The 15,068-nt window shown below is 37.6% G+C and overlaps 1 protein-coding gene across 1 annotated transcript in view; it reads left to right on the top strand.

Annotated features, from left to right (window-relative positions):
* Positions 1-15,068, top strand: part of WDR64 (WD repeat domain 64) — a 124,979-nt gene that overhangs the window by 64,309 nt on the left and 45,602 nt on the right. The window contains exons 12-15 of the mRNA XM_065935640.1: positions 665-813; positions 2,908-3,031; positions 4,890-5,065; positions 12,968-13,144. Coding sequence (XP_065791712.1) covers positions 665-813; positions 2,908-3,031; positions 4,890-5,065; positions 12,968-13,144 — 626 coding nt within the window. The remainder of the gene's footprint in view (positions 1-664; positions 814-2,907; positions 3,032-4,889; positions 5,066-12,967; positions 13,145-15,068) is intronic.

Here is a 15,068-nt window from a genome sequence, read left to right as displayed (position 1 = left end):
GTTTAGTTGCTAGGTTGACCCTTTTGTGACCCCCTCTGGGCCGTAACTGGCCAGGCTTCTCTGTCTGTAGGATTTCCCAGGCAAGAGTACTGAAGCGGGTTGCCTTTCCTTCTCCAGGGGATCTTCCTGACACAGGAATCAAACCCTCATCTCCTGCATTGTGTAGGTAGACTTTTTGACCCCTGAGTCACCAAGGAAGCACAAGATCGATCATGTTTATAGAGTGCTTTACTATTCACTAGTTGAAACAGCTTTCTAACACATTTCAATCACTAAATGGAAGTTTTCCATCAGCAAGAAGGTGGCCATCATCTTTATTACTGTACACTAGATAATGTAGCAGGCACTCTGAAGAAGGAAAAAACTAGGTTATAAAAAGTAGGAGAATAGTGGTCACTGAAAAGAAGATATCAAGGAAGTCCAAGTGCCCTACACTTGAAAATTAATGAAGCCCAAAATGAATGCTTTTCTCTGGCTAAATCATATTTGTTTTATTAGTCAAAGATGTTTTTGAATAAATGAATGTATTTTTACCTCATTCGGTCTCCTAGGCATTAATAATCTCACTGATCAGCTATTTCCAAACACAATGAGTTTAATAAAATGCTTCATGGTTCAAATCTCCTAATATTTGTTATTTATGAAATTCTTATTTCTGTTCAAGGATCTAGTGTTATGGACATGTATCCTTTAACTAGGATGATACAAGATACAAAACAGGTCCCTCACACCCATGAACGAGAAATCAATGTCATGCTTTACAACAAATATTTTCACCAAGTACTTACCATCTGCTCTGAGTCCATAATTAAGGTGAGTATATATTGACTCTTCAGGAACAAAAAAGCAAAGGTAGAATTTTCTCTTCTTATAGATGCATCTTTGAGTGATTAAATAAAGGTAACGGCATATATGATGGAACCTTATGTTAGAGCTATTTTTAAGCTTTCACGAATACATGAAAAGTAAGATTTTTAATGCAGCTCAGACTCCTTGCTGTTAGGCTACAGGTTCAATTTAAAAAATGAAGCTAGTTCTCACGATTAAAACTAGAATTTTAAGGGAAGTATGTCAAGGGAAAAAGCCTAGTGTGTGCATGTGTGTGTGTAAAAAATTTTTAAACTGAGCTATAGGAAAGAGACTGCTAAAAAGAAGGGAAAGAAGTACATAGATGTTTACTCTAACCCCTATAGATGCAGGGTATGTGCCAAGTGTCTTAAATCCACAATCTTGTTTAATCCTCACACTAGTTCTCTGTGTGAGGTTCTATTTAAAGATGTGGAAATTAGGATTCAAAGATCAAGCAACTTGCCTCAGTTCATATAGCTAGTAAGCCTCGTGGCTGGGATACGAACCCAGGTTTATCTGAGGTGAATACCAATGTCCTTTCCTCTGCAGTCCTCAGGCCATGTCATTAATGTGTTCCCTAGAGGCCAGAGTTCTGGATCATCCTAACTGTATTTGTATTTACGACCACTGACTTCATCTAGCAGTGATGGCTGGAGGTGTTTGCCTGAAGTGTTTATCCTTTTATTTCATGCGTGCTCTCCAAAAGCAGACATAGGGAGCAGGAGAAAGCATTTCTCAGAGACTCCAAATTCCCTCTCAACCTTTGACCTTCTGTGCTCATCTGCGGAGATTTTCTCAGACCAAAATCTCCTAAGTTCATGTAATTATCAGTTATTTCTAATAATGCCTACAGAATAAGTAGAGGGAAACTAAAACCCGGCTGTCTTCATGAAATACTGACCTCTTAAAGGGAAAATGTCTTCCTTGCAAAATAGGGAGGGGAAACGAAGACATCTGGGTGAGTTTTCATACCTGACTGGTTGGAGACAGATCATACTTCAGGCCAGGAAATGGGTGGCCCCTGAGACCCCTTCCTGTAGTGGTCTTCATTCCTCATTCTCCCTTTAGGACCTCATCTGCACCCAGGGGAGCACAGAGGTTAAGAGCATGGGCTTTAGGGCCAGCCTGACTTCATTCAGATCTTGGCTCTGCCACAGCTCAGTCAATGGCCCTGTTATCTGGTCTCCAGACCAGTGATTACACCAGCTACATCTCCTCCCACTCTCCTTCTTTCACTCCTGCTGCAACAACTGACTAGTTCCCTGGAGGAACCGTGCCCCTTCCCATCTCTGGCCCTTTGTTTATGCTGCCTCTGTTTCCAAATACTTCAGTTCAAACTGTGTTGCCAGTTCAGTTTGTTTACTGGAAGTCTAATAGACACCTGAAATTGGCAGATCCATGAAGAGAGAAAGATTCAGATCGAGACTGCAGGTCTCATGGTTCTGCTGCATTTCTAAAGATATAGTGATGAGCTTTGACATGTTTCTAGGTTTTCTGATTACGCCCAACCTTCTCTGAAGTCTCAGCCTCCCCCGCCCTTCCTCCCCTGTTCTCTCTGTTAAGAACTGGGCCCATGTCCTTCATCAGAACACTCATTGGAAAGGTCAGTGAGCCCTTTCCTCGGGTTCTCTCCGATTTCACACTGTTAACTGTAGATTCTGTCCCATGATCTCTAGATAATTTGGATGAATGACAACAGAGAACATATTCAATTTTATTTCTTTGTCTGCTGACCTCCTGTTACATTTCTTGCCTGCTGCTAAGCTTGCTTCATGCTGAGAGTAGCATCTGACTGCTTCCTAGATAGACAGGGGCTGCCTGGAACAGTTGTGGCTTGTCTCATCCCACCTACATATATTACAGAAACACTCTGGGGTAGCACAGTGACTATTAGACAGACTACATCTTTTAGACCTTTCTTTGATTAAACCAACATTCATGGCAGAATGCTGGAAAAGGTGTTAGGTATGCCCTGTGCCAATTTTGAGGCTATTTTGAATATTGTAAAACTGATGAAAACTGAAGGTCTTAGAAGTATTTTATTGTTCTTTCTTGTAGGTATGGGAACTCGAAACTGGCCTCCAAATATACCAGATTTTAGACCCTCATGGCTTCAATGTTGAACTGACTGCTGCAGCTATCGATGAAAGTGGATTTCTTTTTGCCACAGGAGCATATAATGGTCAGACTAATATCCAGAATATGGCCCCCCTGCTTTAGTGTCCCAAGAATTTGTTCTAGGATCTTGTCACAAGTTGTTTGGGGTAGAGGGAAAGTGTGAATCGAGCTGGAATATGTAAGCATGCCAGTGAGACTGCTGTGCCTGACAACAGTGCTGGGCTCTTCTCTAATGGGCATTAATGTCCTGATATTGATGTTAATCATAATCAATGCCTTACTTATATAGATGCTTATCAGTTTGCAAAGCCTTTCATGCATACCATCTCAGTCCATTTTGACTGAGACTTATCTGTGTTTCACTGACTCATTCTGTTCCACTAATTTTGAGTACCATCGGCTAAGAGTTATTACTGGTGTTTAGTCGCTCAGTCATGTCCAACTCTTTTGTGATCCCAACCATGGACTGTAGCCCTCCAGGCTCCTCTGTCCATGGTATTTCCCAGGCAAGAACACTGGAGTGGGTTGCCATGTCCTTCTTCAATGGATCTTCCCTACCTAGTGGTTGAATCTATGTCTCCCACATTAACAAGAGGATTCTTTACCACTGAGCCACCAGGGAAGCCCCACCAGCTGACACAGACATTCTATTTAGTGCTTTTCATAATATTTTTCCTGAAAGTATGGGACCAGACAAAATATCCATCCAACTTTGCCGTCTCACATTTAGGATTCTATATTGGACTTGTTTATAAGTCTAAGATGCTTAAGGGTATATATCATGTCACCCCTGGGAGGATGTCTTGCTCCAGCTGGGTTGTGCCATTTGCTGCCATGAGAGTTCATAGAACTTGTTGGAACCGGCCTTCTCTGCTTTCACCTTACCTTATTCTGAAGTCCGAGAGAGACAACATGACTTAGACAATATGACCATCTGTATCACTATACATATATAGTGATTCCCGTCTCCAGGGGATCTTCCCAACTCAGGGATCAAACCCAGGTCTCCCACATTGCAGGCGGATTCTTTACCAGCAGAGCCACCAGGGAAGCCCGTATTTCTTCTAGGAATATATTTACTAGATAAATTCTTGTTTGTAAGCCAGTTGATGGATTGAGTATCTTGAGTGAAAGAGTTTTTAAAATGTGAGCAGATAACAATATACATGACATAATTCTGAGTTGATGGGGTGTGAATAAATGCAACCTGAGGTCACTCTAAAAATCCATGTTAGAAGATAATTCTCTACACTGAGTAATGACCTAGAAACAGGAATTCAATAAGTACGCTATCATTTAACCTGGCCCTTTCATGAGGATCTCCTACATGAACAAAATAAATTAGAATGTATGATTCTAAATGTAAGAAGAAACTTGGCACCCTTTTTGCATTCCTTTTTATGTAATCAACAACTCAAAACATTTTGTTTTCTACCTGTGGGAATTCTTTTACTCCTTTTATTACCCAGTAGGATCTAGTTCTAAAATATGTTAGCACCTTAGGAAATGAGACTATTGGAGTGACCTCTTAATGTTAATAATCACTGTGGCATGATTTTAGATAGATAGATATTGGAGAGTATTTAGCAAACTGGAAAACATTGGGATAATAAAAGCAGAAAAGACCCAATGAAGACAGAAAACTCACACAGGAGAGTCTGAGAATTTCAAAGAATATGTTCACAGATTTCAAGACATTGCCTGGTCCTGTTCATTTTTTATCAGCCTGTGACAATGAAGGCATACAGAAATATATTTTATACACAGCCAGGCTAGGGAGAATCATGTGTCAGTCTCAATAGGGAATAAGCTTAGGATAAATTCTGGCAGAAAGCTTTCAATTAGATTGATTTTCTCTGAGATAAAAGCCATTCTTTCTAGAAATGACTTTTGCTTATAGAATCTTTTCTCTGTGTGTTTAGGAACAGTTAAAATCTGGGACTTTGGCAGTGGACAAGAGTTGAAGGTGTTACCAGAAGGGAAAGACTGGAAAGAGGAAGAGCACTGGCTGCAACGCCTGATTTTCCTGAAAGCTCAAGAAAAACACCAATACTTGCTCCTCTCTTTGGAGCGCAACGGAAAGATCAAAATGATCCAGGTTTGCAATCTCATTTCCACGTACTCTATATGCTCTTCTTGGGAAAATCAACTGAGCGTGGATAATCCGCATTTAACTCTTCCCTTGCCAGCCAGCGGAGGATAGTATTTCTCCACCAGCCTTCCTAGGATGTTCCTAATTAACCTTGCCCATGTCCAAGCAAAGAGCAAAAAAGAATAGCTGGTCGACACTGCCCATCCAATGTTTGCTGAAGGGATTAGCTGGGATCCTTCTGGAGTAGATATCAAAAAGATTAAATTTACATACAGCTACCACCTCTGCCATGGTTTATATCCTCATCTGAGGATAACTCACTGGCAGAGCTGCTCACTAGTAGGCTTTATGAAAGGGAGCAATGATTCCTGTCTGAACCATATAACCCATAATGTATTCAGGGATGTTCAAGTCACTTTTTCAGGTTGTCATCAAAACTGCTTTGTGTACTTAACAGTTAACATGGCAATCTGTTCAGGGATGTTTTGGAAGGATTGAGGTAGACTAAATTTATTTTTCCTGTGTGTCTTTCACCACCTAAGCACACTAAAGCCGTCTTCATACTTAAAATGAAAACTAGATCATTTACCCTGGCTGCTGCTGCTAAGTCGCTTCAGTCATGTCCGACTCTGTGCGACCCCACAGACGGCAGCCCACCAGCTACTGAGTGGATATCTCCCTGCCTAGAACTCAAGGATTCTTTGCCCTTATTCTTCCCCTTTTGAAGATAGGAGTGAAAAACTTCCCTGATTCAACTAATCTTTCTTTGCTGTCTGAGCAATCCAAAGTGGCACTCTACTAGAAAAAAGTTCTTCAGTGGAAAGAAATTGTTATACATTTCTTTTAAAAGATTTTCTTTGTAATTCTGCCATGATGAGAATGTGGAATTCTTACTGATCGACACAATTTCCTCAATATATAAAATGAAACACTGAGAAACCTGGTTAGAATTTGAATAACATAAAGACCAAAGGAAAAAGATTAATGTTCTTTTAGATAATTGAGACACAGTCAAGGAATCAACACAATTCTATTTAATTATGTATTAAGTAATTTGTAGCAAAGTGAAAACAAGTTGATAGCCAAGTCAATACATGACTAAATGAACATTTAGTCTGATTTTTCTTTTTTTCTGCTAAATTGACAAAATAAAGTAATAATTTAAGTATCATCTAAACATAGCCATATTCCTTTGGAAAACAGAAACTCCAGGTAGCATTATCCTTGAAAACTGGGCATAAACACTTATGGGTTCTCAACCTGTGAAGGAAGAACCTAAAAGATGACACAAAGCAAAGAGGTCATTAGGAAACTGTAACTTTGGGCCTAAATAAAGTTTTGGCTAGAGATGGCACTAGTCTTTCTTATAGCTTACCATTTTTTCAATGGATGGCCTTAGACTGAACATTCTTATTCTTTATTTCCCATTTTTTACCACCTGGTACTGACACACATATGCAGACCCCTTGCTCCAGCTCATGCAGTCACTCATGTTGACAATTTTACTTTCATCAGAGCTTGGTCTACAAATCTACTCAATTTCTAGAGAGATGAAATAAAACCAAACTCATCTCTACCCTCTTATCCCTTGGAATCTTTAATTGCTGTAATGTTTAAAAAATAAAGAAGTAACGCATGGTGGTCATGGCCATCTCCATTACTGTTCCCTGAAATGTGCTTCCAAAACATACAGTATATTTGATTATCAAGGGTGTCTGGAAACAATGACCATGACCTTGGAGCAGTGGGTGGGCACATAGAGTAGCGGACGTTGTGAGGCTGTGGGGACGCAAAAGAGCAATAACTGTGCCAGAACTCTCCCTGTGTAGAGAGGATCCCTCAGCCAATTCCAGACCATGTCCACGCAGCGCCAAGGCGACCCTGTTTGTGTTTTCTAGTAGACGTGTATTTTATTGACTGTAAACTTGTTCACATGTAACTTTCGACATTCTCACTCTGTGCAAATAAAGGCACAAGGATCCCTCTGGCGGGGGGGGGGGGGGGGGAAGAAGTAATAAATAAAACAAGCTCACATACTACCTAAAAATGTGGCTCTGTAGAAAGGAACTTCTTAGTCATATACTCTCAAATGTGACAATGTATTAATTTCTCTGTTTCAAGTTAGTGTAATCCCAACAGAGAAAATCTGCTGTTACAAACACTCCTTTTTAAAAACTGCAAAATGTAGCATGGTGCTGTTCCCATGTCAAAATTGCTTTTAGATCTACTATAGCAGTTTTTACTTTGATTATTTTGATTTTTTGTGTCTCCAGAACTCCATAGATTGAACTTGATGAGGACTGAAGGCCTCTCATTCATATTTGTATTCTTGCTCTGCCCAGAGTAGGTGTTCACTAAGGATTGACAGAATGAAGAAATATAAGAAACCCCTTGTAAGGTATAGAATAGTAAATCTATGGGGCATTTTAGGGTATTTTATTAATGTTGGAGGGGGGAAATTTACAATAAGGATAGTGTTGAAAACACCTATTATTTTTATTATTATTGATATCTTATTATTTGCTTATCACTTATTATCTGCCTATTTAAAGTAAAATATGGTTTGATTTACATACTTAATTTTTTTAATACTTTCATTTATTCACTAATTTTTTTCAGTAACCATTTACCAAATGTTTACCATGAACCAGAAAGATATCTCCCATTTCACAATGGAATTTATAATTTAATAATAAGGACTGATATTGATCCACCTGTTATATGTGTTATGAATGCTTGCACAAAATGCTATAGAAATTAATGATGGCAAGTGGTGCCTAGTCTAATCTGGGAGTCAGGGAAGATTGCTTTCCTCTGATTTCCAACTAAACTCAATACAATTCAAAAAATATTTTGTGTGCTCCACATATGGTAGGTATTTTTCTAAATCCCAGGATTCTATATTAGATAACTACTCAGGAAAGTCACTGAAAACCATGAAACGTTGTGGATAAAATATTTTCTAAATCTCCTAGCTGGTATTAAAGAGATGATAATATAGTAAGTAAATAGCAGACCAAAATTTTAGTGCCTCTCTGTGTTTGTGCTTAATCGCTCAGTAATGTCTGACTCTTTGCGGCCCCATGAACTGTAGCCTGCCAGGCTCCTCTGTCCATAGATTTTCCAGGCAAGAATACTGGAGTGGGTTGCTGTTTCTTTCTCCATTCATGAGTTACAGGACCTTTTATTTGGTCTATATGTAACTTTACTGTTTTGAAGTGACAGTGTTGTCAATGAGCAATCCAAAACTGGTCTTTTTCCTTTGTAAGCAACTTAATCTTTCTGCAAATTTATAAGAGGTTATCTTTGTCCTTGGAGTTTAAAGTCCATGCCTATGTGTGTATCTTTTCTCATCAGTTCCACAGGAAACTCAATCTGAAGTCCTAGGTATTTCTTCCAGCTCAGGGGATTTTCGTTGTATTATTATTTGTTTCTTAGATGTCTCTTTGGCATATGTTTCTTTTTCTAATTCAGGAACTCATATTATTTGCATATTCAGTTCAGTTGCACAGTCGTGTCTGACTCATTAGGTCTTCTGAATTTGTCCTCCAGATTTCTTATATTTTTCCTCTGTTTTTGTTTTGTTTTAGCTTTGCTGACTCTTGAAATATTTCTCTACTGCTAGGCTATTAGTTCAAGTCTCAGACAGGCACTGTCTTCTTTAACTCATCAACCAAATTCTTAAACATGAAGATTATGTGTTGGTTTTTGTTTCTGTTTTGAACTCCCATGCTTTTGAACTGTGGTGTTGAAGAAGACTCTTGAGGGTCCCTTGGACTGCAAGGAGAGCCAACCAGTCAATCCTAAAGGAAATCAGTCCTGAATATTCATTGGAAGGACTGATGCTGAAGTTGAAACTCCAGTACTCTGGCCACCTGATGCAAAGAACCAACTCAATGAAAAGACCCTGATGCTGGGAAAGATTGAAGGTGGGAGGAGAAGGGGACGACAGAGGATGAGATGGCTGGATGGCATCACCGACAAAATGGACATGAGTTTGAGTAGGCTCCGGGAGTTGGTGATGGACAGGCAAGCCTGGCGTGCTGCAGTCCACGGGGTTGCAAAGAGTTGGGCATGACTGAGTGACTAAACTGAAGTATTGTTCAGGTTTGCTCAAGTTATCGTACTTCCCAGAAGTTCTAGCTACTCTGGGATCTGTTCTGCATGTTTTGTCTATTCTTCTCTCTAGATTCTAGGCCCACTTAACTACAGTTTTTCTTCTCACTGGGCTTTGGCTGTGAGAGGTGACAATCCCAAAGTAGGGATATACAGCCATGCTGCTCTTGAGGGTTGGGGTTCAGCATTCCCCACAGCAGTCTTCTGTTGGGACACTATCAGTAAGCCTTTCTGCTGCCCATTCTCTTCCCAATTTCAAAAGTACCAAAGGCTGTTACACACTTGTTCAGCTACTCCTCTATGTCTTTGGAAGCAAGGAAAACTACGCATAAACCATAGTACACATTGCCCCCTCCACACACACCTCTGGGGATTTAAGGATCTGCGCAGATGAAACATCATGCTCAAATCTCATCCTAGGAGTGTCTCTGAATAAGGGTTCCTTCCCCATGTCCTTTCTGGGTAAAATGAAATATTAGTAACTCTAAATCAATCTTTTAAAAAATTTTAAAAAATTTAGTGTTCTGTGAATTCAGAAAGTCTGAGAGCTGCTATCTGAAATGGTTCAGCTGAAACCAGCTAAGTTTATTAAAATCACTGTAGCCAATTTATCTCATCAAGGGAGCCCACGATCCTAACCAAACTATTGCTCAGTATATCAATATCTGATCACTATTTGGATATTGCTGAGATTCCTTCTACTTCCATGATGGTGCAAACACTAAAGAATCAACTAGTATATAGGAGTACCATTGGTTCACACTTTTGAATTAACATACATATGAGATAACAGAGATGTTAGATCTATACTTAGAAACATAAAGGTTTTAAAAATAGGACTTTTATCTATGAACTAAGGAAAATAAGGCCCCATAAAGATATATACTTTGTCCAAGGTCTCACTAGAACTAAGACTGGAAACACATTGTCATCATGCCTAGAACCAATATTCTCTTCATTTTACCATACTGCCTTTCAATCTACAGAGATCCCTGCTCTGCCAGCAAAATAACCTTTAAAAAGTAGCTTTTATTCCCATATAAAAATTGAAAATTCTAAAACTAAAAGCATCTCACCAACAATAACCAACTAGAAAACAGAAAGAATGATGACAATAGCAAATAAAAATCAAAGGTACCTAAAACAAATACAGCAATAACATACAAGATTCTTGTGGGGGTGGATCTTAAAGGACATAAAGACAACCTGAATAAATGGGATATCACAAAGATATCTTCACTACAGTCAAATTAAAAATAAACACCTGTCTTAGAAAACAAAGAAGAAAAACAAATCACAGACTGTGGGAAGACAAATGCACCCCAGGTAAATAAGATCAGGAACCAGACTATTGAAAGAAACAACACAAATCCAGAAGAAAAGGAAACAGCCCAACAGAAAAATGGACAAAGAACAGATAAGAAGGATATACAATGGAAAAAAGACAATCTCTTTAACAAGTGGTGCTGGGAAAACTGGTCAACCACTTGTAAAAGAATGAAACTAGAACACTTCCTAACACCATACACAAAAATAAACTCAAAATGGATTAAAGATCTAAATGTAAGACCAGAAACTATAAAACTCCTAGAGGAGAACATAGGCAAAACACTGTCCGACATAAATCACAGCAAGATCTTCTATGACCCACCTCCCAGAATATTGGAAATAAAAGCAAAAATAAACAAATGGGACCTAATGAAAATTAAAAGCTTTTGCACAACAAAGGAAACTATAAGTAAGGTGAAAAGACAGCCCTCAGATTGGGAGAAAATAATAGCAAATGAGGAAACAGACAAAGGATTAATCTCAAAAATATACAAGCAACTCCTGAAGCTCAATTCCAGAAAAATAAATGACCCAATCAAAAAATGGGCCAAAGAACTAAACAGACATTTCTCCAAAGAAGACATACAGATGGCTAACAAACACATGAAAAGATGCTCAACATCACTCATTATCAGAGAAATGCAAATCAAAACCACAATGAGGTACCATTACACGCCAGTCAGGATGGCTGCTATCCAAAAGTCTACAAGCAATAAATGCTGGAGAGGGTGTGGAGAAAAGGGCACCCTCTTACACTGTTGGTGGGAATGCAAACTAGTACAGCCACTATGGAAAACAGTGTGGAGATTTCTTTAAAAACTGGAAATAAAACTATCATATGACCCAGCAATACCACTTCTGGGCATACACACTGAGGAATCCAGATCTGAAAGAGACACGTGCACCCCAATGTTCATCGCAGCACTGTTTATAATAGCCAGGACATGGAAGCAACCTAGATGCCCATCAGCAGATGAGTGGATAAGGAAGCTGTGGTACATATACACCATGGAATATTACTCAGCCGTTAAAAAGAATTCATTTGAATCAGTTCTAATGAGATGGATGAAACTGGAGCCCATTATACAGAGTGAAGTAAGCCAGAAAGATAAAGAACATTACAGTATACTAACACATATATACGGAATTTAGAAAGATGGTAACGATGGCCCTATATGCAGGGCAGAAGAAGAGACGCAGAAGTACAGAACAGACTTTTGAACTCTGTGGGAGAAGGCGAGGGTGGGATGTTTCGAAAGAACAGCATGTATATTATCTGTGGTGAAACAGACCACCAGCCCAGGTGGGAGGCATGAGTCAAGTGCTCGGGCCTGGTGGGCTGGGAAGACCCAGAGGAATCGGGTGGAGAGGGAGGTGGGATGGGGGACTGGGATGGGGAATACGTGTAACTCTATGGCTGATTCATATCAATGTATGACAAAACCCACTGAAAAATAAAAAAAAAAATTAAAAAAATTAAAAAAAAAGAACAGATAAGAAAATCAGATGGTTCAAAAATACATGAAAAATATGTTCAACTTACAAAATTAAGAAAATGTGATTAATCTAATTAATAAATTTAAAAAATTTAAATGTCCTATTTTAAAATTATCAGATAACCAAAATTAATTTTAAAAAAATCTAATGAAACCAAGTTTTGACAAGAATGTTAAGAAAGAATTGGATGCACATATCTTACAATTTAATAATTCTACACCAGGTACATGCACTAGAAAATATGCCATTTGTCCATAAAAGCATGCAGTGAAAAATTCATAGCCTGAACACTCACCAGAAGGAGAAAGGATAAGCAAATAGTAGTATATTCATACAATACTATAAAGCAGTTAAAAATAAATGAACTAGAGTGCCATGTAATTACTTGTATAAATCTCAGAAATAAATTAAGTGAAACAAGCAAGGTGAGTTAAGAATCCACAAAGTTTGATACCTTTTATAAAAAGGTTAGAAACCTGAAAGCAATATCATATCATGTAACATACACATGAAAAATGCTAGTCACTAGGTCATGTCTGACACTTTGTGACCCTGTGGGCTGTAACCCCCCAGGCTCCTCTGTCCATGGGATTCTCCACCTACTGGAGTGGGTTGCCATTTCCTTCTCCAGGGGATATTCCCAACCCAGGGATCAAACATGGGTCTCTTGCATTGCAGGTGGATTTTTTACCATCTGAGTCGCCAGGGAAGCTATATATATGACTAAAACCTAAATATGGCATGTGGGTATAAACTTTGATGACTAAAACCATATGCAGGTTACTAGTTACCTCTAGAAAGTAAAGAAAAAAGAGGAATTATATTAGGGAGGAACAGTTAGAGCTTAAGATCTGATAAAGCTGAGTGGTGAGTATATCACTGTATGTTCTATTTTTCTCTATGCCATTAAAACAGTTCAAAATAGTTAACTGAATTTTTCATGTACTCACTGGATTTCTATTAAAGGGTAAAGAAGATGATATTTACCTTGCGGTGATATGGGAGCTGCCTGATGTTGTGCCTGTCCTACAAAATGGGAATCGTATTGTGCATCTAAGGGTGTCTACTAAAGATAGGAGCATGGCTATTCCCTTCCCAGATGTGGAGTTGATAGTTGAGAAAAACTTTTCTCAACATGTTGGTGTAAGTTTCTTCTTGAACCTTTTTCCTTTTTATTATGAAAAATTACAAACATATACAAAAGTAGAGAAAATAATACAATGTATTTTCATGTATTGTTAGCCAGCTTCAAAAAGTATATATTATTGCCAGATTTTTTCCTCATTATTTCTACCACTTCCCCACGACCACTGTCAATGGATGGATTATTTTGAAGCAAATCCTCAACATTGTGCAACTTTATCCTTAAATATTTCAGTATGTATCTCTAAACAGTAATGACCAAAAAATAGAACAATGGTACCAGTATTTTCTCAAATATTTTCTAAAATAATTTATAATACATATTTAATATAATCGCATCAAAGTTTTCAATTTTCCCAGATCTTCTCATACAATATATATTTCTTACAGCTTGTTTCCACCAGAATCCAATCAAGGTTCATTTGTTGCATTTGGTTGATGTCTCTTTAAAGCTGTAATTATCTTTTCATATCTTTTTCCCCCCTTGTAATTAATTTCCTGACAATACTGGACAATTGGTGCCTGGTTTCTCATTTTCCAGATTTTGCTGATTGTATCCTTGTGGTAAATTGAAGAGGTTCTTCTTTACTTCCTTTAATCTGGTAGTTATATCTGGTACATACAGCTTTGATTAAAAAAAAAGATTCTATACTACATGGAGGTCACTACAGTACACATGTCATTACCTCCATCAAAATTCACAAAATATTGTTTTTTTGGGGGGGGTGATGTTAGCAGTCGTTAATGATCACTACCTAGGTTTATTATTTCATTCAGAGTTGCCATTTTACCACTCTGATTTATTTGTTAGCTGGAATGTGTCTCTAAATAAAAACTATTATCAACTATTTAGTTACACCGAGGTACAGTTCAGATAGGAAATCAAAGTAACTGACTGTTTTCTTATATTTATCAATATTCAAAGTAAGAAATTGGTTCTCTAGCATCCTACAAAAGTGATCAGTGGATTTTATTTGTTTAGTATCATTGTCAGATCACAAATTTAAATATTCTTGATGTGTTTCAGTCTACTGCATTATTGATTAATTCTCAAATTATCCCATCTCAAGCTAGTTGGACACTTCAGGTTTCTGAGTTATTATGATATGACCCTAATAGTTCTGGATAACTTTCAGATATGACAAGTTTTTAGATTAAATATTTTTATGTACATGCCTCATTTGTCTATTCTTTGTTTATATTTCTATCTAGATTTTTCTTTTTTTCTAATGTATTAAAGAGCTCTTTATATATTAAGAATATAAGTACACACATATATGTATAAATAATTAGGAGTATGTATTAGGAATATCAGTCCTCTGTGAGAGAAGTTTCAAATATTTTTTCCCATTTTCTTATTTGTGTTTTCACTTTGTGTATGGTCATTTTTGCCACGGCAATGTTAATTTCTGAGCAGCTTGGTGTAGATGAGGTTTCAACAGTTTATTAGAAACTACTCTTGGAAATAATCACAATTATTCTTTCAGCTCCACTCAGGGAGTCCATTAGCATTTCATGTTTTCATCTATCTAAAAATAGCTAGGTTGTTTTTAACATCTAGATTTTAACAAGAAGGGTAAGTTTGGAGTCATAGCAAGAGGTCACAAAATTGTTGTTCACATTTTCTGGCTAATTATTATTTCACCATGTTTACATTATATGATTTTAACTAGATTTTCCAATATCAGTTAATAAAATTTCAACTTTTTGTTTTCAGCTTTTATGTTTTAAGCTTCTTATATTGCTCTGGTGACATCACTTATTGATATCTGGTTAATTTTTTTTTGCTGTCCTAAATATTGTTTTAAAAATGTAAATAAGGAAAATATATCATCAAACTATTTTTGTTACAGGATATTCTCTGATTTTCAGAACTGTAAGAAGATTGAAAAGAAACCAATATTGTTTTCCACACACAGATAAA

This window comes from Muntiacus reevesi, chromosome 5 (assembly GCF_963930625.1).
Source record: "Muntiacus reevesi chromosome 5, mMunRee1.1, whole genome shotgun sequence".
Classification (NCBI taxonomy): Eukaryota; Metazoa; Chordata; class Mammalia; order Artiodactyla; family Cervidae; genus Muntiacus; species Muntiacus reevesi.
Note: the sequence above shows the minus strand (reverse complement) of the source record. Positions and strands in the feature narration are given on the sequence as shown.